Raw genomic sequence first — 25958 nt, forward strand, 5'->3', positions numbered from 1 at the left:
CCTTTTGTTATAGTATAATGAGCCACAACTTTAATTCATTACCGTTGTGCCCTTAATATTGTGGTACTAAAGCCAGCCTTGCAATGCCTAACAATAATAATGGGAATTTCTTAATGATTCGTACACGGTACACATAGGGGATATGGCAGGGCTATGGCTCTCTTTTTATTTTTTGAGTAGCCATATATATATATATATATATGAGTTAAATCCACTTTTGGTCCTACATTTATTGCGCATTGGACACATTTTGCCCGCTTTTATTAATTTTTGGCCACATTTAACCTAAACTTAATAAAAGTTAGACAATTTTAGTCTAACGTCCAATTGACGTTAATACTCCGTGAAATAGAAGGGCATTTTTGACTTTTCCAGTACTATTCTTCCTCATCCGCTTCGTATTCCTTTCTTGAAATCGTGAAATTGTTCTGCGACGGCTTTTGATCGCCATTTATGGAGCTCCACTTTGAACAACGCGTTCTCAACCTGAGCTTCAAGAACCCTGTTCACAACCTTTTCTTCTGCCTCTGTAGCGACCGCTCTCATTCCGTACGGTGGCCTAGAGCATCCGCAAATGGGGTTTTCGCCGAAGAAAGAGGCAGCGACGTGTGGGAAATACGAATACCCATTTACGAATTAAGATCGTCTTCTTCTTTCTGCATGCAAATATTTTAAGAATTGTTAAATCTTGAATCACATAATCGGAAGCCCGAAAAATGTCGCCACCGATTCTTGAAGCTTTCACAGTTTTCTTGGGTTCCAGAAACATTTCTGTTGAGGATATGTTTAAGAAACACTCGATGGATCTGAGGCTACTCTATAGTGTTGCATACGGTCACTCGTGGTTCGAGAAATAGAAGCTAGCAGCCATTTTGGTGGAGATGGAAGCTAGCAGCCATTTTGGTACGTATAATCCATTAAATGCATTTGATGAGAGAGAGGGGGAAAAAAAGAGAAAGAAACCTCAGAGAGCAAGAAGTTGTCAGATTGTGAATAAAGATGTAGTAATTTGAACTTTTATTAAATTGGGGATTTTTAAAGCTTCATTTTTGGGGTTTTTTGTTTTTGTTTTTTTTTTTTTTTGGCTCTAATGAACAAAACCAGCCTACACTGTCTAGGTGGAGCCGGGTAGGAAGAGGGAAGAAGATGATAAACAGGGAAGAGGGAGATATGGGGATATAGATTTGGGCGTGGATATTTCGGAGTGATGGAGCATGATTATGAAATTAAAGAGCAATACAAACCCTGAGCTACTTAGAGCTTGATCATGTTGTTGATGATTTCAATCTCTCCAGAAATAGTGTTGAGATTAGGCAAATAATTCTCTCTTACAGAAATATCAATCAAACTCAGCTTTTCACTCTTCGGGATCTATTCAGATTCATGCTCTCTCTCAAGTCACAAGGTCATGACCTTCCAACAATAAATGATAATTGGAGGAGGGAAGGGGAAAGGAATCAACGGGTGGAGAAACAGGGTCAGCATGGTGAGCGGTGGTGAGGCTTGGGAGCAGCGACGGTTGTTGTCGGCGGCGGCCGTGGGCGTGACGGCGAATGAGATATCGGAGAGGCAGGACAAAAATGAAAGGATTTAAAAGGACAGAATTGCCCATCTGATGGTCTCTTAGCTTCGACTTTGACTGGGGAGACCAAGAAACAATATGGCTGATGAAGAAATTGACATGAAAGGACAGAATTGCCCTTCTACTTCACGGTTGTTTAAGGCCAAAAGTAACGTCAGACTAAAAGTGTCTAACTTTTATAAAGTATGGGCAAAATGTGGCAAAATTAATAAAAGCGGACAAAATGTGTCCAATGCGCAATAAATATAGGACCAAAAGTGGATTTAACTCTCTCTCTCTATATATATATATATATATATATATATATATATATATATTTGAAAAAATCGTGCCTAAGCGACCATGTATTTTTTATTCTTTAAAAATTTATTTAAATTTGTTTAATTTTTAAAAAAATTTGATAATTATAAACTATTTAATACTTTAATAGTTAATACTAAAATATTAAATATTAACCTAGAAAACATTTAGAGTTTGAACAATTTAAAATTATTTCGCAATAAGCCATTTAAAAAAGAAATGACCAATAGGCAATAGCTAATCGGCCGACTAGGCAATCTAGTCGGTGCCAAGATAGTCAAGTCAATGCCTAGCAGGTCTAGTCAGCGCCTAGCCGGCCTAGCATTTAGGCGCCTTAGTCGGCCGCCTAGACCACCGATTATGGTGATACGCTAGGCGGCTGACCAACGCTTAGCGCCTAGACGGCGATTAATCGGTGCCTAGACGAGATTTTTGCAAATATATATAGAGGTGCAGTAGTTTAGAAGTTTAAAGAATTGAAGCGAGGAAGAGATGGAGATGTTGTACAATACCATTGCAGTTTCCTTTGCAGTCGTCATAGTTTCAACATTGGTATGCAAAATCCTGAATTGGGTGTGGTTTAGACCAAAGAGGGTAGAAAAGGTGCTTAGACAGCAAGGCTTTTCTGGCAACTCTTACAAGCTTTTGATCGGAGACTTGATACAAGTAGTGGCTCACTCCTTCATGGAAGCAAACCGCAGTGAACCTTTGGACAATCTCTCCAATCACATCTCCCCTCGCATCCTCCCCTTCTTGTATAAAACCATCACCGCCCATGGTATGTTCCATTTCAATTACAAATTTACAAATTTTCAATTTAACATGTTTTGAATGATTAAATAATAAGATATTCTATTAAGATCCAACACTTACTATTATATCACCATATTTTCAAGAGACAGAATGTTGCTAGCTAGATTTCACTTGCCTTTGCCTAACAATTCCCTAGCATCTCATAACTTTATTTCCTTATATATATACAAGGACATTTTCGAGAGACAAGGTGATGAACTTAACTCTTCAGGCCTTCGTTCACCATTCCTTAGGCACAGATAATCGTTATGTTGTGGAACTGTGTCCAACTTATTATAAGGTGGACACGGTTCTATGTTCATAATTACTGAATTATATGTTCATAATTATAAAGCTATATAAACTTCATATTCATAATTATTGAACTCTATATTCACAATTACAGAACTCTATGTTCATAATTACTGAACTATATGTTCATAATTATAAAACTATATATTCATAATTTTTAAATTTCATATTCACAATTATTGAATCTCTATATTCATAATTACAGAAGTATATATTTATAATTATAGAACAATTTTGAAACCATGTCCACCTTACATAATTTGCAAGGTGAACATGGTTCCACAACATAATTTGACAGACACGGAGTGATAGACTTAGCTCTTTATAAACCTTCACCCAACACATTATCTATACAAATTTTGCTTTCTCTGACCACCTTAAAAAGATGGAAACCTTAAGAAAAGTAAGCAACGATTTTTCCGGCCACTTTTAAAATTTGAAAAATCTTACATGAATAAAAACCAACTAATTACAGTGATTCAATACGAATTTATGAAAAACATATATATGTGTACAGGCAAGAAGTCGTTTCTGTGGCTTGGACCAAAACCAGCCGTGTTAATCTTGGAGCCTGAAATGATAAAGGAGATACTCGCAAATTATCAGGATTTTGAAAGGCCAAAAAACCCGGCAATGATGGAGATGGTACGAGGATTAGTTGTCTGTGAAGCAAGCAGATGGTCAATGTATAGAAGGATCATCAATCCAGCTTTTCACGTGGAGAAGTTGAAGGTTACGTTGTTATTTAGTTATATATATAACTCGATCTACTAAATATATATTGAATTTTTTTCTGAACATTTTCGTTGATACATATAATATATACATACATAGGCTATGGTGCCTGCATTCTATGCAACTAGTCGTGAGATGATAGAAAAACTGGACAACATCGTAAAGGCAGAGGGGTCGGAGGTGGACTTATGGCCGTACGTTGACATCTTAACCAGCGATGCAATTGCAAGAGTTGCTTTTGGGAGCAACTTTGAAGAAGGAAGAAACATATTTGACAAACTTTCTAAGCTCACCAAGCTTGTCACTGGGCTTGGACCATTTCTATTCGTCCCACAATATTGGTAATTAAACTTATCTTTTTAGAAAAAAAAAAAAAAACATTTTAAGTGACTATTTTGTAGTACAAATACATATGGAATTCATTTTTGATTTGAGTCGGGTCAAAGTGTATATGACACTTAATTATTGCAGGAGTTTGCCAACTAAAATGAAGTGGAAGATACAAGAGACATCGAGGGAAGTGAGAGCATTGGTACGAGGAGTTGTGGAGAAGAGGATGAAGGAGATGATGATGAGAGGAGAGGAAGCTGTTGCTGCTGGCACATGTACAACATCATCCTCAGATCTATTAGGCATTTTGTTAGAATCAAACCTTAATGAAATCGAAAGTGGAAACACGAACAAGGGATTGAGTGACGATGATGTGATAGAAGAGTGCAAGCTGTTCTATCTTGCAGGCCAAGAATCATCCACAAACTTGATTGCATGAACCTTAATATTATTGGGTAAACACTTGGAGTGGCAACAACGAGTTAGGGATGAAGTAATCCAAGTCTATGGATCCGCCACCATCCAACCTTACAACTTCCACAAGTTGAATCAACTCAAAATCGTAAGTCTCATCTGATCGTCAAAATCAATCATTTATCACTACTTATAAAATTATGGCTAATCCCCACCTATATTCTCTTACACTTACATAGATGAACATGGTATTTCTCGAAGTTTTGAGGTTGTATCCGCCACTTCCGGTCCTTTATCGCGTGACGAATGCAGATTCAAAATTAGGGAACATCACGTTACCAGCAGGGGTGGATGTGATAGTGCCATTGCTTTCATTACACGTGGACAAAGATTTGTGGGGTGATGATTCATTAGAGTTTAACCCAGAAAGGTTCAAAGATGGGATTGTAAAGGCGTCCAAGATTCCTGCAGGAGCTTATTATCCATTTGGTGGTGGGCCACGAGTATGCATGGGACAAAATTTTGCATTGGTTGAAGTGAAGGTCACCGTGGCGGCAATCCTACAAAGCTTTAGCGTTGAGCTTGCTTCTTCTTATAAGCACTCTCCTCAGTGGAATATACTTATTCATCCTCACCATGTCAATTTGGTATTACACAAGTTATAAATTCTTAGAGGGTCAACACTAGCTATTACAAATTAAAGTATGTGGATATTTGTTTATTTATTATATCTCATTGAATCGTGGAGTGTCATAAATTATTTACAAGATCCTGAGCCTAAGGTGCAAGGCCTTGCCCCTTAGCCTCAAGCTCAGGTCCTATCATCTCCCTCACCCCTCTTTGGCTCTTAGGCCCAACTTACACTCATATTCTATCCATAGGCTCCAATCAAGTTAATACCATCTAGGATTCTTCGAGTATAGTAGTTTTGTCATGTTTAGTCAACTTTCAAATTGACCCCTCGTAGTTATTCAATTTTCAAATTGTTATCATTCGTGGTCCAAGTTAACCACTCATGGTCCTTCAACTATCAAATTTTAACCACTCATGATCCTTCTAGAAGGACCACAACTGGTTAAATTTGTAAAGTTAAAAGACCATAAGTGGTTAATGTGGACCACATATGGTAACAATTTGAAAGTCCAAGAACCACATGTGGTCAATTTAAAAGTTTAGGACTAAACGTGGCAGAACCACTATATTCGGAGGCTTCATACGACATTAACTCGGCTCCAATCACTTTCTAAATGCATTTTATATTCGGAGGCTTCATACGACATTAACTCGGCTCCAATCACTTTCTATATGCATTTTCTATATCAATACACTATGCATGAGACTTCATAAAATTACAAGAGACTAGCTAAGTAAATGAGTTAGGGTATGTGTGAATAGGGTCAAATAGGCCATTGAACCGCACACAATAATGCAATTAGGCCATTGAACTAAAAAAAGCAACAATTAAGTCCTTAAACTAACTCATTTCAAACAATTTGTCCAATTTGCAGGTTTTTCCCTTTCTAACAGGTCACAATTAAGTCCCTAAGTGACCTGTTAGAAAGGGGAAAACCTGTAAATTGGACAAATTGTTTAAAATGAGTTAGTTTAGGGACTTAATTGTTGCTTTTTTTGAGTTCAATGGCCTAATTGAATTATTGTGTGCAGTTCGATGGCCTATTTGACCCTTATTCCTATATTTATGTATGCATGTTAAAGGTTTACTAGTAGAGTATAATTAATCCACTTTAGTTAAAAGCAACATGGTTTAATTATAATTGCACTTTATTTATGTAACATGATTTATCAAAATTGTGAGATTTTTGTTGAAGTAAAAGATACGAGTTAATAAGATGGACAAACTCAAAGTCAAAAGCCAATATTAAGAGAATAAGAGCATTGATGGTCAACATACATGAGAAGGTTTATTGGGTGAGTTCTTATTAAATGGACTCTCAATTTTTACTCTATCACTTTTACTCCCTTATGTGACAAGCAATGATAAGTTATTTTCATTATGTGGATTCAAAAAAAGATGTCTACATAAAAAATTGTGTGAAGGAGTAAAGAGTGAAAGTAAATTTTGAGAGTCCAAGTAGCATTTTCTCATTAGATATTTATAAAATAATTTATCATCTGGTATACCTATCTTTGTGAGACTAATATACTAACAGTAAGCGCAAAACTACTAACCTTGTAATTACTTATGCAATCCACTTATCAATTACACCAAGAGTCCAAGTTGTTAAGTTGAACCTTTACAAATTTAAAATCTTGATAAGTTAGAAGAAAGTTGGGGGACTTTAACTGATAAGAGAAGAAAGACACTCTTAACTTCTTGTGTCTACTAACCTTGTAATTACTTATGCAATCCACTTATCAATTACACCAAGAGTCCAAGTTGTTAAGTTGAACCTTTACAAATTTAAAATCTTGATAAGTTAGAAGAAAGTTGGGAGACTTTAACTGATAAGAGAAGAAAGACACTCTTAACTTCTTGTGTGTAGATTTTATAGATGGAAACTTGGGGACTCCCAATTTACTCATTCAATGAACTTTGGGTAACAATTATGGGGTTTGGATTAATCTAACATAAGTTGAATATATAAAAAGAAAAAAAAAAGGTGAGAGAATATACTCCTAGAGTGTGAAGAATGAATTCAAATATTGTATTTTCAATAGAGTTCTATTACATGTACTCCATAATTTTACTCCTTAAATTTTATTCCCTTTAAATTTTATTCCCTCTCACATGTTCTTGATGTAGACACTTTTCTTGTTTATCACCTCAGGGAGTACAAGCAAGGAGTAAAATTTGAGAGTTTGGCCATGTTTGGTTAGTAGCGAATCCGCTGACTTTGGCGTTTTGACCATGGTCAAAACGCCAAACTCATTGTTTGGTTAACAGCGGTTTGGAGCAGCAGATTGCTCCAAACCGCTAAAATCCAACACGCTGCATAAAGAAGCCTCAGGCTTCTCTATTCTTGCCCATCCGATGTGGGATGGGCATCGGATGGGCAAGAAATTAACATAAAAATTGAAGGGGCGTTGAGCTCCCTTTTATAAGGGAGCCAACACCCCTTTTTTAATTTGATTTTCGATGTGGGACAATCTCACATCTTATTATTATTATTATTATTATTATACCCTTTTGGTCATTTTACATGTTAACCGTCAATGTAAACCGCTAATTTTACCAAATATTCTTTTGCAAGCCGCTGATACAATCCATTGGTCAAACCTGCTATACAATCCGCTATTTGTTAACCGCTAATACAATCCGCTACTGTTAACCACTAACTGTATAAGTAGAACTCCAAAACAAATTTCATAGAATTGTCACTTTGTCAGTGAATAAGGTGGCAGGGGGGCTTGCCTTTCAGTTATAGGTCCACTGTTTCAAATTTAGTCTGCCAACAACTCCAAAAGGCAACGACTCATGAACAAGTTGCTATCCTATCACTATCAGACACTGTTGGCATCACATCAGAATATCATTCAAAGTTCAAAGTAGGATTTGTCTTGGTGTTTAGTCTTGACACTGTAAACCTATTTTCTTCTCAGTTTCTGAAACTACACTGGCGGAGTTTCCAATTAAAGTCTTCAAGAACCCATTTTCAAAGTTATTTTCTTTGCTTATTTTTCGGATATGAATGCTTGACCCAAAATCTGGTTAGCTCTGATCTTTGACAACTTAGCCATGGTTGGTGATTCAGCTATCATGGGTACCAAGATCATCCCAAGCAGATCAATTCTCGGATTCAAGAACCCCATCAGGGTGTTTGGTGTTCCTCCAATTCCTAACCCCAATTTCAGTTTTGCTACTAACAAAGCTACCCTTAGAGCAATGGCGGCGATGCAAGTGGGAGCTGAGAACACTGAGAATGCTAGTAAATTGAAGAGCTTGAAAGGGTCCCTGGGAATCGATGCGGTGTCAGAAGAGGAGTTGAAGGAGAAAGGGTTCTTAGGGTTAAGGAAGACGAAGCTCGTATGCACGATCGGCCCGGCTTGCTCCTCTTTAGACGATCTGGAGGATTTGGCTCTGGGCGGGATGAATGTGGCGAGGCTTAATATGTGCCATAACTCAAGGGAGTGGCACCAAGATGTGATTAGGAAGATAAAGAAGCTTAATGAAGAAAAAGGGTTTTGTGTCTCTGTAATGATTGATACTGAAGGCAGTCAGATTCATGTGGTTGACCATGGAGCTCCTTCTTCTATCAAGGCAGAGGTAAATTGCTAATTCTTCATAATTTCATTTCTGGGTTTAGCTGAAAATCTGAAATGCAATCTTAATAGTTCTGTGTTTGCTTGGACCATTAGGAGGGCTCAGTTTGGAATTTCACAGCTCAGAAGTTTGAAGGTTTGCGGCCATTAACAGTTCAAGCACATTTTCAAGGTTTTTCTGAAGGTATAGTAAGAGTGAATTATTAGTATATGGATAAAACTATAGAAGGGGAAAGCTTTAGATGAATTAGTAGGTGCTTCTGTGGTAATGTGTAGGTATAAACATTGGTGATGAAGTTGTTATTGATGGAGGAATGGCGACGTTTGAAGTTATAGAGAAAATTGGAAATGATTTGCGATGCAAATGCACCGACCCTGGTCTACTGCTGCCCCGGGCTAAACTCAGCTTTTGGAGAGATGGAAAGGTCGTCGGGGGTAATAATGAGCTTCCAACTCTATCAGCAAAGGTGAATCCCTCAACCTCCCGGTTTAGTTTTCAATGGTCGTATATCTATTTTGTTCTGTTTTCTGGTTACTAAAGTTAAAGGCTTTAACTCTAGAAAGGATGTGTTGATAAGTACTCCGTAGTTTATTAACATAAATCTCTAATCTCGTGACTAAGATTTCATCTTTTACAGGATTGGGCTGACATTGAGTTTGGAATTTCAGAAGGTGTTGATTTTGTTGCGGTTTCATTTGTGAAAGATGCTGAAGCTATCAAGCAGCTAAAGAGCTATCTGTCTACTAAATCCTCTGAGTAAGTTGTGGTATTAAGTGACACATCCAAATGAAAACCTCGATTCAACAAGAATTTCGGTTCTCTCAATATTTGTCGTTTGTGAAAGATGCTGATGCCATTAAGCAGCTAAAACGTTTGTTTACTTCCCTGCTTTAATTCCCAGCTCAATCAAAACCTTGGCTAAGATCGAGAGTTTGGAGTCTTTGAGGAAGTTGGAAGAAATTGTCGAAGCTTGTGATGGAATTATGATAGCAAGAGGAGACCTTGGAGTTGAAATCCCTCTCGCGCAGATTCCCACCGTGCAGGAGAAGATTACTTATGTTTGCCGGCAACTCAACAAGCCCGTTATTGTAGCTTCTCAACTTTTGGAGTCAATGGTGGAGTATCCCACTCCTACACGAGCAGAGGTGATCCATTGTATCTTTTCCTAAACTAAAGCTTGTGTTTCGCTTGCAACAATCTAAAGCATACCTTTTGACTCAAAACACACGGTGTCCATAGGCTTAACATTGATAATTGTTGGGCAGATGCTGGTAAAGTGCCAAGTCCAGCACCCGGTGGCTAGGGAATTGTTGGGCGGAGGCCTAGAGGGCCAAGTCCAGCCTCTCGGAAATGTGTAGCGGCGCCTTTGCTACTAGCTATAACTTTTAGCGTAATGGTAAATGCTTGATTCTAACAAGTGGTATCAGAGTCAGGTCACGGGTTCGAGAACATGAACATATCACACTATAACCAATTGATGGCAACTACTAAACTGTAACAAACCCATAAGCAGAAGGACGGGAATCATAAAACCAGCACAACCCAGAATAGCCTTAACCAACTTGGTTGGCGTACTCTTGTCCCTTAAGAGTGGTTGGGAGTTCAAACCCCTTCTTGTATGGAAAAACCAATCTGGCTAGCACTTTGCCCCTTAATTGGGCCGGCCCGGTGTGAACAGGGATTAGTCTGAGTATGGTACGGGCTTAAAGGTGCCTCCTACAGTTAGGGCCTGCTCAGGACACCTCGTCGTCTAACCCAAAAAAACCCAGAATAGCCTTCTCATCGTGCTCTGATACTATATAGTGTTGAGCTTATATATCCTAAATCCTAATATTATATGGCTTTAGGTGGTCTTGAAAATTTGATGCCTAAAATCCCAAATACCTAGCTGTTGCGTGAACAATTTATTTCACGTGGCAGGTTGCCGATGTTTCTGAAGCAGTTCGACAGTATGCTGATGCGCTAATGTTGTCTGGTGAATCAGCAATAGGATTGTACGGGCAGAAGGCGCTCGATGTCTTGCGTACAGCAAGCAGTTGCATGGAACAATCGAGCCGTGCAGAGAACAGGCAAACTAGTTTACATCAGCTCACGCTTGGAGTTTCTTTGCCCGACAAAATCGCAGAGCAGATATGTAATTGTGCAGTAGAAATGGGTATATATCTTCATCCTCGCATTTCCAAATTTCCATACCATCATTATTTCCAACAAGCACTGTTATTATACAGCTAACAGCTAATTTACCAAACACCTTTCTACAATCAGCTAATATTATCGACTAGTTATACCATCTAATTAACCCAATCAGCTAACAGTCATTTACCAGACAGGGCCTAAATCTTTACAAGCGAGAACTTTTGAACATAACATTCTACAGTACATGACCGATAGTTTCTTTATCTGCAGCTAACAACATAGGCGTAGATGCTATCTTTGTGTACACAAGAAATGGGCAGATGGCGTCTCTCCTCTCGCGTAACCGTCCAAATCCTCCGATATTTGGCTTCACGAACGACAGTGGCACGAGGATGGCTCTCAATCTGCAGTGGGGGATAATACCTGTGTTAGTAGACCTATCGGATGACATGGAAGCAAACATTGAGAAAACCATTGATCTCGTAAAAGCAAAGGGGTTGATTAAGCGCGATGATGCAGTTTTGGTGGTTTCTGATATTATTCCAACTTCTACACCTCAAACAGTGTTCCAATCAATCCAGGTTAAAACCATTGTCTAGCTCCCTCAACAGTACCATCTTTTTCCCTTTCAAACACAGCAGAAAGCTTTCTTTCTTGTTTTGGCTGTTTTGATGTATGAATATAGTATAACACAGTTACACAGTAGAAAGCTTTCTTTCTTGTTTTGGCAGTTTTGATGTATGAATATAGTATATATAGATTACTATAAACATGAGTTTCTTAATTATCCAAATCTGTATCCTATTAATATCTTAGTTGACCTTGTTCTGTATGTCTCATATGTACTGGAGGATGATAGGTGTTGGACGGAATAGAGCAGAGTTGAATTCAACACTTATCCGGGTTACATTTGTTTTCTTTAGTCACGTAATGTGAGGTGGGTTGGGAGTGCGGAGTAGCACCCTATAGTATAGTACGTAATACTTTAGCTCATTTTAAGTTACAAATAAGTTATAAACTCGATAAAATATTAAAAGTTTAAATAATAGTTTATTTTGAAATGCGTTTTAAAATAAGTTAGTAGCTACTAGCTTTTAAGTTTTTAACTTTAAAATAACTTATACAAGTTAGGTATGTCAAACAGAACCTTCAATGTTGCAAAAGTAGGTGCTAATCGGGTGTCCCGGGGGTGTTTAGTACCTAGGCGGCCAAGTAATTTGAGTATATCCTCTCAACTTTTTTTCATTTAAGGCTATGAGCGGTTAGACTGTTATAATCTCTCAAACTAATCAACTACATATGTTAGTTTGTTATAATCGTCCAAACTAGTCAACTACATATGTTAGATGGTTGAATAATGACTGGAGAAATATAGAAAGAGGAGCAACTGAATAGGCAAAAAAAAATGTTAGATAGTTGATAATGATGGAGGAATATAGACAGAGGAGCAACTGAATAGGCAAAAAAAAATCACTTGGTCGATTTGGGCGCTGACTCAACCGAGTTAGGTGCCCAACTCAACGCCTAGTCGACTCATCAACTAAAAACGACTTAGAGCTGAAATCGCCTCAACTTTGGAGCATATAGCACCTAGTCAGCCGCCTAGGCTGATTTTCACAACAGAGCCTTACAGGTTTGGGTTGTATAAATATGTTGCTTGTAACATGATGTTCTACTATTATCATTAATAAAAAGTTGTCGGAATTACATGAATATTGTCTTCTTTTTTTTTTTTTATTTTTTTTATTATTATTTTTTTTATTTTTATTTTCTATCATTGTTATTGATTTTTGTACTCATCAATCTCAACGGACCCAAACCACAGTGAATTGGATTACCGTATATAGATGTAGAAGAAAACTTGTGAATCTTGCGTACGGAAATCTCCTGCTGCTAGTGCTGGATTCTAAGCTTCAACTTCCTAGAGTTTCTTTTCTATAGTTTACTCTGCGAATTGACTTAATATCACACCAAAACTCGTTTGAGTTGAAATCAAAAATTTATTTAATCACATATGTATGCAACGTCTTAGCAGAGTTAATCGTTCTGAGGTAGAACAATTGTGTACGTTCCAGTGATTTGATGAAGTTACTGTATGGTGGGAGATGAAAACATTATCCAAGGAAGGCGGTTAGGTTAGCAGAAATGCAGAACAGAGGCTTGGTTGTCACTTGTCAAGCAGAGAATGAGTTCTGGCCACAAAAGGAACCACGACATCTCGCGCACAAATACAAAATCACAGCCTTTAATTTCTAAACTACGCCGATGGGTATATGCCCCACCTCAGAGAAGACTAATCAGTAATCCCGCCGTTTTGTCTGCATTCTCTCTCTCTCTCTCTCTCTTTCTCTCTAGAAACTTGGTTTAATTCACGAGCACGCTTTCCTCTGTTTCTGGTTAAGGGAATCCGATCCCCCACCCCCTGAATTGGATATATATATATAATCTCGGGTTGAAGTTTACTACTGGGTTGGAGAGAAATTTGAATAATGGCTCACCTCCAGTTGTTGAAATATAGTGTGTCGTCATTTTTGAGTTCTCATACAAAATTGGCGTGCAGTTGCTCGGATTTCAGCTCGGGGATCATAGGATATAGAAGAAGGAGAAGGAATTTTCGGTTTCAAAGCAAGCGGAATCGGAGCTTCAGATTATTGATTGATCGGAAGCTTAGGGTTTCATGCAGAACTCAGGACAACGATACTCCAAGCAATGGTAAAATTAGCTAACTATTCCTTTTCTTTTTAAAAAATAAAATAAAATTAATTTACCTTTGTGATTAAACTTTTGATTTTTAGATTCCAGCGTTTATGTAATCCAGTATATGCATGTTTGTGTTTATATTTGTGGCTTGTGCATGGTATGTGCAAGAGAAACCATCTAGATCAAATAGCTGTACAATTTGAGGACCCGAGTTTAAGGTTGAGAAAAGGCAGATGAAAGAGTTTGTTATTGTGTAAACTGGTATGATGGTTAGAATACAAGTTGAAGAAAATGCACTGTTGTAGTTTATGTTGCATTCTCCAAACATGGAGTTCACCAGAAAAGAAAGGGGAATTTAGAAAGCAAACTTTTGTTTCAGTTGAAGTAAAAACAGAATTTTAGTAACTTATGATGTTCAAACCTCAAAAGCTGATGGACAAAGGGGTTTTGTTTTTCTTTTTTTTTGGGTAATATCATGTTTCTTGTGCTAGTGTACTCAGTACTTTATCGTTGAGCTTGGATAATCCTAAACCCAGATTTTAATTTTACTGTTGGGACCAGGTGAAGAACCTCCTGAGTCGTTGTTTATGAAAGAATTGAAGAAACGAGGCATGACTCCTACTTCATTACTTGAAGAAAGCAACAGAAGCATCTTGGAGGATGAAGAAACAAAAATTAAGGAAGAAGATGGAGGCTTTTCTCGTAGAAATGCCATCTCGACGGAATCAGGAAGAAACTTAACTAATCAGAGAGAGCAGTCCATGGCCCTTAATAGTGAAGGCATTGAGGTTTGCATCTTTTTATTTTTTTCTTTTTTGATAGTTCTGTTTAGTTGATTGAATTTTGTCACTAGTAAACTTTTTAATTTATGGAATAGTGGTATTTCCTACAACACTGCATCACTACCCCCTTTTTCAATTCATCTCGATGAGAACTGTATAAACTGTATTAGATGAACAATAATTACAACTGTACAGATTGAGGGAATATGTACAAGAGAGAATCATAGGAAGACTAGGGTAGGGAGTCATAATGTGACTCAAATACAAACAGTCCTAATAATCTCTACCTCTCAATGGTTGTTTTGTATCAGTCTCTAAATATTCAACTCAGATTCTTCTCAATTATATCATGAGCGCTTTGTGCTCTTTTGTAAGACATGTAAGATAGCTATTCAAGAGGCAATGTACATAATTTGCAACAGTCCTTGTCTTTTATTCTTTGTAAACTGTCCCACTAGATGCTATTACATGTGTTACTGGATTTTCATTTCAATTTTACCTTCTTCAGGGCTTAATTCCACGGGCTAAGCTTTTGCTGACCCTTGGAGGGACGTTCTTTCTGGGATTCGGGCCACTAATCCTAGTAACCGTTGCATTTTTCTCTGCTTTGTACCTGGTAAGTTCATATTATGATCTCTCTCTTGTTTCAAAGAGTTATACATCATTACAAACAATTGTTTTTCTAGCTTAGCTTGAACATATTAGTGTTGAAGTTCATGAATACAACATGGAATTTCATATACCTTTCCCACCCACATTGAACCTCTTGTCTACCCAGTTAACAAGGGTGCATTATTCATTTTTAACCAACAGTATTTCGGACCCACATTTATCCATGACGGAAGCAATGCTCGCATCACTCCACCGCAATATGTTGATCCCTATGCACTACTCGAAGACGAAAGGATATCCCAAACTGCACCTGGTCTAAACTGAAGAACTCTGCTTCAAATGTCAAGTACATGTTTGTTTCACATATATATACTCTTCGACTTAATGTTGTGATCTAGTTAGGAAGTAGGTAGGAATTTCCGACTACTAGGTTAAAGTTTTCTTTGATCTACCAATGTAAAATATGTATGTACTCAATTCCCTTGAAAGAAGATTTCAAATGAATCAGCAGCTTTTTATAGCAGATGGAAATGCAGATACATATGCTCCATATATGAATATGAACGGGGAAAAGTGCAGATCCAATGCATTCTGTCTGAATGTTCATTGCTGCGTACCGTATCCGAGTCCATGAACTTAAAGATTCTATCCAATTGACTTTTGCAAGGTACATCTCAAGTTTGGGAAAGAACATCTCAATTCTCAAGTGCCATAATAAACGTCAATGATTAAAAGTGAAATTTATTTTAAAATTATTTTTTTCTCAACAAATAGGTATAAATGTCACACGTGCATATACATAATAAATTTTGGTAGTGAAAAATAGTTCTTGTGGGCGTAACTTGATCAAGTTAGTGTTAAATTAATAATCACAAGGTTACAAGTTCGGCGACATTGGTTAGGTTTTTAACTTGTTAATTACAAGGTTACAAGTTCAACTATTGACCTATGGACAACCTAAATTGATTTATCTCATTTTAATTTTTTGTCAGTAAAATTTACCTAGTCCACACCCTTAAATAATGTCTGTGAATTTTTCTTGTTACTCTGAGCCAACATCAATGAATGATACATTTATTAGAAGTGTAACCTAAGGCTGAAGCTCTCAAATCGGAAAGGTAACTTAAACAGTTAAACCCACGCACACTCCCTATTTCACTCCTCTCTTTTCTTTTCTTTTCTTTTATTTTGTTGAAGTAGAGAAATTACGCACGGCGGTTATTTTCGATCGGTCCGGTGGATTCAGTATCTATCCATCACTATATCAGATCAAGATACTCGGCATATACATACACCATTAATTAAGCCAGCAGGCTAGGGGTAGTTAGTTAGTTATTGACAATTAGTCGGTTAGTTAGTTATTGCTCCCTGCCAGAATATTGCTTGTTTATCCATCCATCATCTCTATATGTATGCATCCATGCAAACCTGCCTACATTTCTAACGATTTCTACACTTGATCAACATACATTATTCACACACATTTTAATTTGCCCCAATTCGATCACAATTCTAAAAACCCTCTCTCTCTCTCTCTCTCTCTCTCTATCATCATCATCTATCCGATCTTCAATTCACAGTTTCACGCACAGATCCATCCACAAGACTTGCAGTAATATAATTAATGGAGACAAGCTTGAGCAGTGGTATAGAAGCTGGCCAGGATCCCAAGGTTGACGATGACGGTCATCCCAAAAGAACTGGTACATATATCCTTTTCATTCATAATTTCTTCCATTTTTAAATCTGATTCTCTAATGCATTATCCTAAGAAATCTTTCAATTTCTACCGCTTAATCATTCCGCTGTAAGCTTTATAAAATATATTCTATGTATGCCCACCAAGTATTCGACATTTGGTTATAAGCACATTCCTTTCATTGTTTTTCAAATTTATTAATGCATGCTCGTAAGGATTGTTGGTTAAGTAGATTATTGTGATTGTATAAAGAAACAAGAGTTAATGCCCGCCCATCTGATTAAGTCTTTCAAGTATAGCGATTTTGTCATATTTACTTCTAATTAAACTTTCAAATTAACCATGCAGTCCTTCAAACTTTCAAATTTTAACCAGTCGTGATCCTTCAACTTTCAAATTTTAACTCGTTGTAAAACTACTATATTAGAACGACTTCAAATGGCATTAACTGAAAGAAAAAAATGGAGGAAGAGTATTGATTATGGATGGCTTTGGTATTACAGGAACTTTGATAACAACAACTGCACATATCATAACAGCAGTGATAGGGTCAGGAGTGTTATCTCTGGCATGGGCTACTGCACAACTGGGGTGGATTGCAGGCCCGGCAACTCTCTTGGCATTTGCAATCATTTCTTGTTACGCTGCTACTTTACTTGCTGATTGTTACCGCTCCCCAGATGGTAAAAGAAACCACACTTACATGGAAGTTGTCAGAGCTCATCTAGGTATGCATGCATTAAAACTAATTTGAACCATATATATATAGGTTTTATTTCTTTTTATTTTACTACTTCATTCAAATTAAATTAAAGCATGCTGCAGCTTCCTTACAGGATTTTAAAATTGATTTCAATTCTAGGAGGGTATAACGTCAAGCTGTGTGGAATAGCTCAGTTTAGCAATCTGATTGGTACTACCATTGGATACACTATCACCACTTCACTCAGTTTAATGTACGCCATCCAGAACTACAACACTAGTACAAGTGAATATTTCACTTCTGTTTTCTTTTTTGGTCTACTGGTTAATTCAATAATGCAGTTTGATTGGGTGAAAAGTGATTATTGGTGTGGTTAACTAACAGGGCAATCGAGAAATCAAACTGTTATCATAAAAATGGGCATGATGCTAATTGCCGGCAGAAGAACATGAACTTCACAATCCTTTATGGAATGGCACAAGTTGTTCTCAGCCAAATTCCAAACTTTCATGAGCTTGCTTATCTCTCCATTTTTGCTGCTCTCATGTCTTTCACTTACTCTGCCATTGGCCTCGGCCTCTCCATAGATAGAATTGCAAGTGAGTTAAATCCTACCTACAAAATGTGTGTTCATACACTTCCAAATTTTCATGACTATATTACTGTTCTCTTGGGGTGTACTTTAAAATGTACATATTTAATCCATTGTTAAATTTATAGGTAACTTATTACTGTTCTCTTGTAGTCTTAGGTTTGGACTAATTTAACGTTAAGCTACTATTAGATACCATTTAGGGAGAGGGCTCTTCAAATTAAATGCCTTGGTCTATTGACAAGGCCGGCATGACTGAACCCCGAGATCTTACCTAAGGGTGAACAAAGTTCTTTCTACTAGACCAATCTTTACTGATCAAAATCCAGGCTAATATATATAGTTTGAGTGTATGTAGTTTAGGCCAGGATTTGTATGAGATGTAGTTAATGGGTTTTTTGTTGATTGTTTATTAGGAAGGGGGTGTGCGAAGACTAGCTTAACGGGACAGCCAATTGGACCAAACTTCTCAACCACAGAGAAAATGTGGAAGATCTTTGCTGCCCTAGGAGACATTGGTTTTGCCTATATTTTCTCTAATGTTCTAGTGGAAATACAGGCATGAATTCGTATTTGATTATTTATATATACAGAGATATATTATTTGGTGTAGATTAACTGAAAAAATTAATGTTAATTTGCATTGAAGGACACAGTAAAAGCCTCCCCAAGGGAGATTAAGGTGATGAAACAAGCCACTTTCTGTGGCATATGTATTTCCTCCATCTTCTACATGCTGTGCGGCGTCCTGGGATACGCCGCATTTGGGAGCGATGCACCTTCAAACTTCTTGACTGAGTTTGGTTTCTACGATCCATTCTGGCTTATTGACTTCGCTAACGCCTGCATCATTGTACACCTTCTTGGAGCTTACCAGGTGGGTAATGCATATTTATATGTTATTTTTACTATACTGTCTATACCTATACATTTTCTTACCAATCTGACCTTTTTTTAACTGGAATAAAAATATGTATTAAGTGTTTGTTTTATATGTTTGTAACTAGTAATAACAATAAATATTTATGGGCAGTTTACAAATTGGATGTTCAACTGGATTGAGATTAAAACTTAATTGGGTTGCGACAGGTTTTCGCGCAACCGATATTTGCCTTCGTTGAAAACCGGTGCAAGAACAGATGGCCAAACAGCAGATTCATAAACGGGAAGAGCTTTAAGATTTCTGCCAACAAAACATGGAATGTGAGTATGTTCAAGCTGACATGGAGGACTGCGTATGTGGCAATCACGACCATAGTGGCGATGCTGTTCCCATTCTTCAACGATTTCGTGGGGCTTCTGGGAGCCATCTCCTACTGGCCCCTAACCATTTACCTGCCGTTTCAGATGTACATTAAGAGGACCAATATTCGCAGGATGTCTTTCACTTGGATGTGGCTCACTGTTTTGTGTGTGGCTTGCTTATTACTCTCCATATTAGCGGCTGCGGGATCTATTCGTGGCCTAATCAAGGCTGTCACCAGGTTCAAGCCCTTTCAAGCTGAATCTTGAATGAAGCAAATTTTTTATTTAATGGCTCATTTTTTTTTTTCCTTTTTTCTAGCTAGCTAGGGAATCAATGTGTTTGCATTGTATAGGAATTAATCAATTAATTAGACTCAAATATTGGGTTGATTTTGCTTTAATTTTCTAGCTAGTTGCATAATTGCATTGCCTCATTTTATTATGATTACCTCTAAGAGCAAAAATGATTTTTTTTTTTTTTTTAGGTGTGAACTAGGCGAGAGATGAGTGAAAAAGAAAAAGAAAAAAAAAGGGAAAAAAAAAACATGTTTGACCATCTAGCCCGAAAAAAAAAAAAAAAAAAAAAAAAACCCAGGACGCACCAGCTCATGCACGCGACGGACTGGGCACTGAATGTGCACCTAACGTGCACAAAGGCAGTAGTCTTTTGCAATCTCTCTCATGCGGGACCCATAAAAAAAACTAGTATTTGCAGGAGTAAAATTTGAGAAAAAATCATGCCTTCCATTGAAAAAAAATTTGAGAAATCGTAAAATGGAACCAAAGAATGAGGCAATAATTTTGGCAGTATTTAAAGGAGAAATATGACTATATATGGATGCCAACTTGCATTATCATGCATGATGATTATTAAAGGTTTACGACCTAACCACACGAAATTAAGTTGGTACAACAACAACTAACAACAAACAACAATACATAAATATGAACTATTATTGCATGCATGCATGAAGTTCAAGATTCCACGTGAAACGGCTGGAACCTCTTCACAGATTTGATTAAACCTCTTATAGACACAAAGCAAAGCATACTCAAAATCTGGAGCCAAATCCAACCGAAAGACAACCTGCGAACCTTTGCCCTCGCAATGTACATCTGAACCGGCAAGTAAACGGTTAAGGGCCAGAAAGCGGCGGCCCCTATGAGACCCACGAAGTCGTTGAAAAACGGCAACAACATAGAGATTAAGGTTATCACCACAACGTACGCGCTTCTCCACACTAATCGGAACGCGCTGAATCTCAGCCTCGGAAGACATGGAACCTCAATCGCCGTTTCTTGATTGACGAATCTACTCGCCGGCCACCTCCTCTTGCACCGCTCCTCCACGAATGCAAATACCGGCTGCGTAAACACCTGGTAGGCTCCCAGGAGGTGTACGAATTAAAAGTGCAGGCTATATTTATTGGCACTAAAATCCGACCAAAAGTCAGTAGCTAGCGAACATAGGGAATACGTACGTAAATGCTGCGGGGAAAATTATAGATTATTATCTATATCTATACTATATATATATAAAAACAAAATTCTCAATTTAACTTTCCGTCCAAAAAAACTCCTATAGATTTGCGCAATATTGTAAAAATATGGTAATACAAATTCTAATATAATATATTCTTTCCACTTTCTTATTCTTATACTGTTAATAAAAGTAAAAACCATCATCTTCAACTTTCCCGTTCAAACTAATATAAATGTTAATTAATTGGTAAAAAAATTAATAAAGTTTAATTAGTAACAAAATTTTATATGAAAATTAATTAATATCTAATGAATTGTTACCACAAATTAAAACCAATATATACTTAAAAATGAAAAATGGTTACCCAATTCTAAGAATAATTAAACCATTATAATTGTGAAAATAATGGAAATAATAATAATAATAATAATAATAATGATAATAATAATAATAATAATAATAATAATAATTTTTTTTTTTGAAGTCTACACACGCGGAATACTGATAGATTTTGCGTAATAAATGAAAAAATTCATTAAAAATTCTGTGTAATTTTATAAGAAAATAATAATTTATTAATTATTATTTACACAAATAATAATAATTTTTTTTGCACAAATAATAATAATTCGAATATTGATTTTACACCAATAATAATAATAATAATAATTTGAATTCTACACACGCAGAATACTAATTTTGCGTAATAGTAATTTTTGAAGATTTTTTTTTTTCAATTTATTTGCGTAAAGATGGATTCCTTTTTCTATTTAAAACTATTTGTAAAAAGATGTTTGGTAAAAGTTTATATATATATATATATATATATATATATATATATACCTAAATGCAGTTAATGTGACTATAATAAAATTACATTGTATGGCCAACAAATACATTTATAGTAATAATAATTATATATAAATGTATTTATCTCATAATTTGTATGATTATATATAATGGTACAATTTATGATATAAGTTGCTCCCTTATGTGGGAGGTTAACACTTTGTGTTTCAATAAGTTGAGAAAGTAGTTATGAATAGATACTGTCAGTAGTACTCAAATATATATATATATATATATATATATATATATATATATATATATATATATATATATATATATATATATATATATATATAATGTTATAATTTATGAAATTATGTTTGAGGTTTTTTTATTGGATCATGTCCACAATAAATTAGGTTACAATTCAGATACTGGATGCGATAAAATAAATAATGTATGTTAGATTAGTCGACAAGGAAATCCCTTAATTTAAGAGGGTAAGTACAAAGATAATAGGTTCGAACACATGCCCAACAGGAGGCTACGTCAGGGTGCTAAGGTTGTTACTACTATGCAGACAATGACATGACCATTAATAAACTTAAATCGTTGTTGCTGTGTAATGATTATTTGAGAAGACGTCAATGTCTTGAATACTGGGGGGAGGGGAACCTGTTCTTTATTGGCGAGGGAAGCCATTACACTTGTGGAAACTCCATATAATAATGTATCTCTTAATAATCCAACACCAGCCACCTATCGCAAAACACATCAGAGCCACACATTTTAGATTGGCCAAATGCACAGTTAGAAATGGGACACATGGCCCCCAGCAACAAGGTACAACTGCAGGGGTTGTGCTCGAGGCGAGGCAGTGTCTTGTGGCTTAACATGGGCAGGACCACATGGAACATGACCAGGGCCGTCCCTGGCCATGTCTGGACAGGGCTAGCGCACAGTGCCCCCAAATTTTGGGGGCCCCAAATATTACATACGTAGTATATATGTGCATATTGTGCACCCAAATTTTGGGGACACTTTTATTAAAAAAAAATTATTATTTTATATTATATTTTATATATTAGTGTAGGTGTAATTTATGTATAAAGAAATCAAGACGGTTTAAAATTCTAAAAAATTTATATTCCTAATTCTTAAGGACTTGATTTACGTATAGAGTTATAGTCTTATAACTTATAGGAATTGAGGCGGCCTATTTGATTATTGTAAAAGTTATTATATATAAAGAGTAAAAAATTACTCTTATTCCTATTATAATGCATACACGCAAGAATTTGGTCTCAGTAATCATTAATTTGAAGTGTGTTGTTTGTGCATTTGGCATCCTCAAATTTTTTTATTCTTCACGATAAAAGGATGAAGGTATGTAAATAATTAAATATTTTAATTTTTTAATTTTATTCAAAATTTTAAAATTATTAATTCAATAACTAACCCTAGCTAGGAATTTTTTTGATTGGTGAATAACAATATAATTTCTTGTATTTTGATACTACAATTGCAATATCAATTAGTCTTGACTATTTTCATTACTGTTGTTTATACATAAAGAAGTTTTTTAAATTTAAAATTGTTGAAATCTTACTTATGATAAACTATTTTGTAAAAAAGACTCAATGGATTTGTGAATAATTTTACATCTAAATGGCCGAATAAGAAGAAGAATGTCACTTTTCAAGTGAAATTTTGAATAATTTTTTTTATAGACTATTATATATTTTGGTACAATATAATATATCTTTTATATATTTACAATTATATACAAAAAGGGGGCCAATGTTAATTTTCGTACAGGACCCCAATTTTCTTAGGAACGGCCCTGAACATGACCTCACTTAGATAGGGATGGAACATGTTTTACCGTGTAACCCGAAAAAGAAAAAGAAAAAAAGAAGAGCACAGGACGCGCCAGCTCATGCACGCGCCCGACTGGGCACTGAATGTGCACTGAATGTGCGCCTAACATGCACAAAGGCAGTAGCCTTTTGCAATCTCTCTCATACGGGACTCATAAAAGCTAATATTTGTAGGAGTAAAATTTGAGAAAAAATCATGTCTTCCATTAATGTAAAAACGCAAGCTTAGTTTTTAGATATGAAGAAAAACTCATAAAAATTGAAAAACAAACATTGATAAATATACTTTGACTACCTAACCACACGAAATTAAGTTGGTACAACAACAACTAACAACAAACAACAAACAACAATACAGAAATATGAACTATTATTGCATGCATGCATGAAGTTCAAGATTCCACGTGAAACGGCTGAAACCTCTTCACAGATTTGATTAGACCTCTTATAGACCCCGCAGCAGCCAAGACTGAGATGACGAAGCAAAGCATACTCAAAATCTGGAGCCAAATCCAACCCAAAGACAACCTGCGAACCTTTGCCCTCGCAATGTACATCTGAATCGGCAAGTAAACGGTTAAGGGCCAGAAAGCGGCGGCCCCTATGAGACCCACGAAGTCGTTGAAAAACGGCAACAACATAGAGATTAAGGTTATCACCACAACGTACGCGCTTCTCCACACTAATCGGAACGCGCTGAATCTCAGCCTCGGAAGACATGGAACCTCAATCGCCGTTTCTTGATTGACGAATCTACTCGCCGGCCACCTCCTCTTGCACCGCTCCTCCACGAATGCAAATACCGGCTGCGTAAACACCTGGTAGGCTCCCAGGAGGTGTACGATGATGCAGACGTTGGCGAGGTCGACGAGCCAGAAGGGGTCGTAGAAACCGAATCCGGTCAAGAAATTCGACGGCGCGTGGTGGCCGAAGGCGGCGTATCCGAGCACGCCGCACAGCATGTAAAACACGGTGGATATGAATATTCCGGCAAAGGTGGCTTTTTTCATAACCATATTCTCATCGGAAGAAGCTTTTATGGTATCCTGCGATGCATATATATATTTATGAGTAATAATTAATATAATAACCATCAACATCATCGTCATTATTTGACCAACGTACACCTACTAATGAATCATTAAATTGGGTATTATTAAATAAAATAAGAATTTATAATATAAATAATATATGTTTACCTGAATTGACAATAGAATATTGGAGAAAGTATAGGCAAACGCTATGTCTCCGAGTGCGGCAAAGATTTTCCACAGCCTATCTGCACTTGACAAGTCGGCTCTGATTGGCTGCCCAATTAAGCTAGTCTTCACATGTCCTCCTCCTAAAAGTTTTTGAACACGAGAAAATGTTAGGTTGTACTGTCTAATTTATTAACATTAAATTTTGAGTTTATTAATGTATAATGTCTAATAATCTTTAACTTTTTGAACATGTTACGTACTTGCGATTTTGTCTATGGAGAGGGCAAGTCCAATGGAAGAGTAAGCAAAAGACATGACAGCGGCAACGATGGACAGAAAGGAGAGCTTATGAAAGTTTGGGATTTGGCTTAGAATAATTTGAGCAACTCCGAAGAGGATTGTGTAGGTATTGTTGGTCCGCCCGCAGGCAGCATCATGCCCATACTTATGGTAGCAGTTGGATTTCGAGATGGCACTGCATGTACATATTATATATATATTTATCAACATTATCTTATATTATTCAACAAAATTTAAAAATAAATTAAAACATAATTAATACGACGTGACGTAGGCAGAATTATTAATTGCATACGTTCCGTTCTTACCTCATGCTTAGTGTTGTGGTGATGGTGTAACTAATGGCAGCACCAACAAGATTGCTGTACTGCGCTATTCCACACAGCTTCACGTTTGGTCCTCCTGTTCAATTTGGTATCAGAGTCAATCTCATGTCAAAGGTTATGAACACATACTTCAACTCATTAGACATCCCCTATCAGCACCAATAGTCAGGACTATAATACCACTTATTAGGATTAAGTGCTTACTAATACTACTTTTGAGAGGTAGCAAGGTGCCGGACTTGACCCTTTACATGTCTGTGCCCAATAATCCCTTAGCTATATGGTGCGGGACTTGACCTTACCGGCCTCGGATCGATCCGCCCAACATTTTCTTTTAATTTCTGTGATAATGAAAGCAAAGTTTGAGTACCTAGGTAAGTGGTAACGGCGGCCATGTAAGTGTAGTTTCTGGTAGTATCAGGGGAACGGTAACAGTCAACGAGTAAGATGGAAGTATAGCAGGTGATGATGGCGAAGGCCAACAGAGAAATGGGTCCGGCGATCCAACCCAACTGTGCGAATGCCCAAGCTAGAGACAGCACGCCCGACCCGATTACTCCCGTTATGATATGTGCACCAGCAGTCATCATCGTACCTACAAATTCAAACCAACACTTTACATCGTACCAGATCGAACTCAAACATCATCTACTCCATATATAAAAAATTATACATAAATACATACATACCGGTTCTTTTTTCAAGACCATCGTCGTCAAACTTTGCATCACCATAACCCCTCCCTTCTTCTGTACCAGAGCTTAAACCTCCTTCCATCTCAATCTCCATCTCCCTCTCTCTCTATCTCTTCACTGAGAGATG

The 25958-nt window shown here is 36.8% G+C and overlaps 5 protein-coding genes and 1 long non-coding RNA gene across 8 annotated transcripts; 4 read left to right on the top strand and 2 right to left on the bottom strand.

The window, feature by feature from the left end:
* Nucleotides 1-383: 383 nt before the first annotated feature.
* On the bottom strand, nt 384-21527 carry LOC109162101. The gene is made up of 4 exons (XR_002051018.1): nt 21517-21527; nt 5300-5303; nt 4748-4755; nt 384-513 (listed from the first exon to the last, which is right to left on the bottom strand). It is a non-coding gene; the product is annotated as an uncharacterized LOC109162101 (long non-coding RNA).
* On the top strand, nt 2374-5138 carry LOC109162099 (cytochrome P450 CYP72A219-like). 2 transcript variants are annotated; one of them, XR_002051017.1, is made up of 5 exons: nt 2374-2660; nt 3504-3718; nt 3821-4062; nt 4193-4613; nt 4705-5138. XR_002051017.1 is itself a non-coding variant. In XM_019310790.1 (4 exons), exons 1-4 carry the CDS (start codon nt 2375-2377, stop codon nt 4488-4490), a joined length of 1041 nt encoding a protein of 346 aa, XP_019166335.1. In that variant the 5' UTR covers nt 2374; the 3' UTR covers nt 4491-4667. The 2 variants fall into 2 exon arrangements, 1 of the variants encoding a protein (XP_019166335.1); XM_019310790.1 differs by lacking the exon at nt 4705-5138 and having other exon boundaries at nt 4193-4667.
* On the top strand, nt 8001-11643 carry LOC109162097 (pyruvate kinase isozyme A, chloroplastic-like). 2 transcript variants are annotated; one of them, XM_019310788.1, is made up of 7 exons: nt 8001-8690; nt 8783-8870; nt 8963-9153; nt 9325-9443; nt 9589-9832; nt 10608-10903; nt 11021-11084. In XM_019310788.1, the coding sequence occupies exons 1-7, from the start codon at nt 8163-8165 to the stop codon at nt 11022-11024; spliced, it is 1470 nt and encodes a 489-aa protein (XP_019166333.1). In that variant the 5' UTR covers nt 8001-8162; the 3' UTR covers nt 11025-11084. The 2 variants fall into 2 exon arrangements, with proteins under 2 accessions (XP_019166333.1, XP_019166332.1); XM_019310787.1 differs by lacking the exon at nt 11021-11084 and adding an exon at nt 11094-11643 and having other exon boundaries at nt 8005-8690; nt 10608-10842.
* Nucleotides 12859-15440, top strand: LOC109162100. Its single transcript, XM_019310791.1, has 4 exons — nt 12859-13535; nt 14085-14311; nt 14814-14921; nt 15119-15440. Exons 1-4 carry the CDS (start codon nt 13313-13315, stop codon nt 15239-15241), a joined length of 681 nt encoding a protein of 226 aa, XP_019166336.1. The 5' UTR covers nt 12859-13312; the 3' UTR covers nt 15242-15440.
* On the top strand, nt 16160-19457 carry LOC109162098 (amino acid permease 6-like). The gene is made up of 7 exons (XM_019310789.1): nt 16160-16620; nt 17120-17344; nt 17479-17572; nt 17704-17918; nt 18328-18470; nt 18561-18788; nt 19001-19457. The coding sequence occupies exons 1-7, from the start codon at nt 16542-16544 to the stop codon at nt 19421-19423; spliced, it is 1407 nt and encodes a 468-aa protein (XP_019166334.1). The 5' UTR covers nt 16160-16541; the 3' UTR covers nt 19424-19457.
* Nucleotides 21528-23695: 2168 nt separating the features above from the next.
* LOC109161645 (amino acid permease 6-like) lies at nt 23696-25925 on the bottom strand. Its single transcript, XM_019310137.1, has 6 exons — nt 25826-25925; nt 25507-25731; nt 25119-25212; nt 24771-24985; nt 24508-24650; nt 23696-24354 (listed from the first exon to the last, which is right to left on the bottom strand). The coding sequence occupies exons 1-6, from the start codon at nt 25923-25925 to the stop codon at nt 23701-23703; spliced, it is 1431 nt and encodes a 476-aa protein (XP_019165682.1). The 3' UTR covers nt 23696-23700.
* Nucleotides 25926-25958: the final 33 nt, after the last annotated feature.

Source organism: Ipomoea nil, unplaced genomic scaffold (genome assembly GCF_001879475.1).
Source record: "Ipomoea nil cultivar Tokyo-kokei standard unplaced genomic scaffold, Asagao_1.1 scaffold2926, whole genome shotgun sequence".
Taxonomy (NCBI): domain Eukaryota; kingdom Viridiplantae; phylum Streptophyta; class Magnoliopsida; order Solanales; family Convolvulaceae; genus Ipomoea; species Ipomoea nil.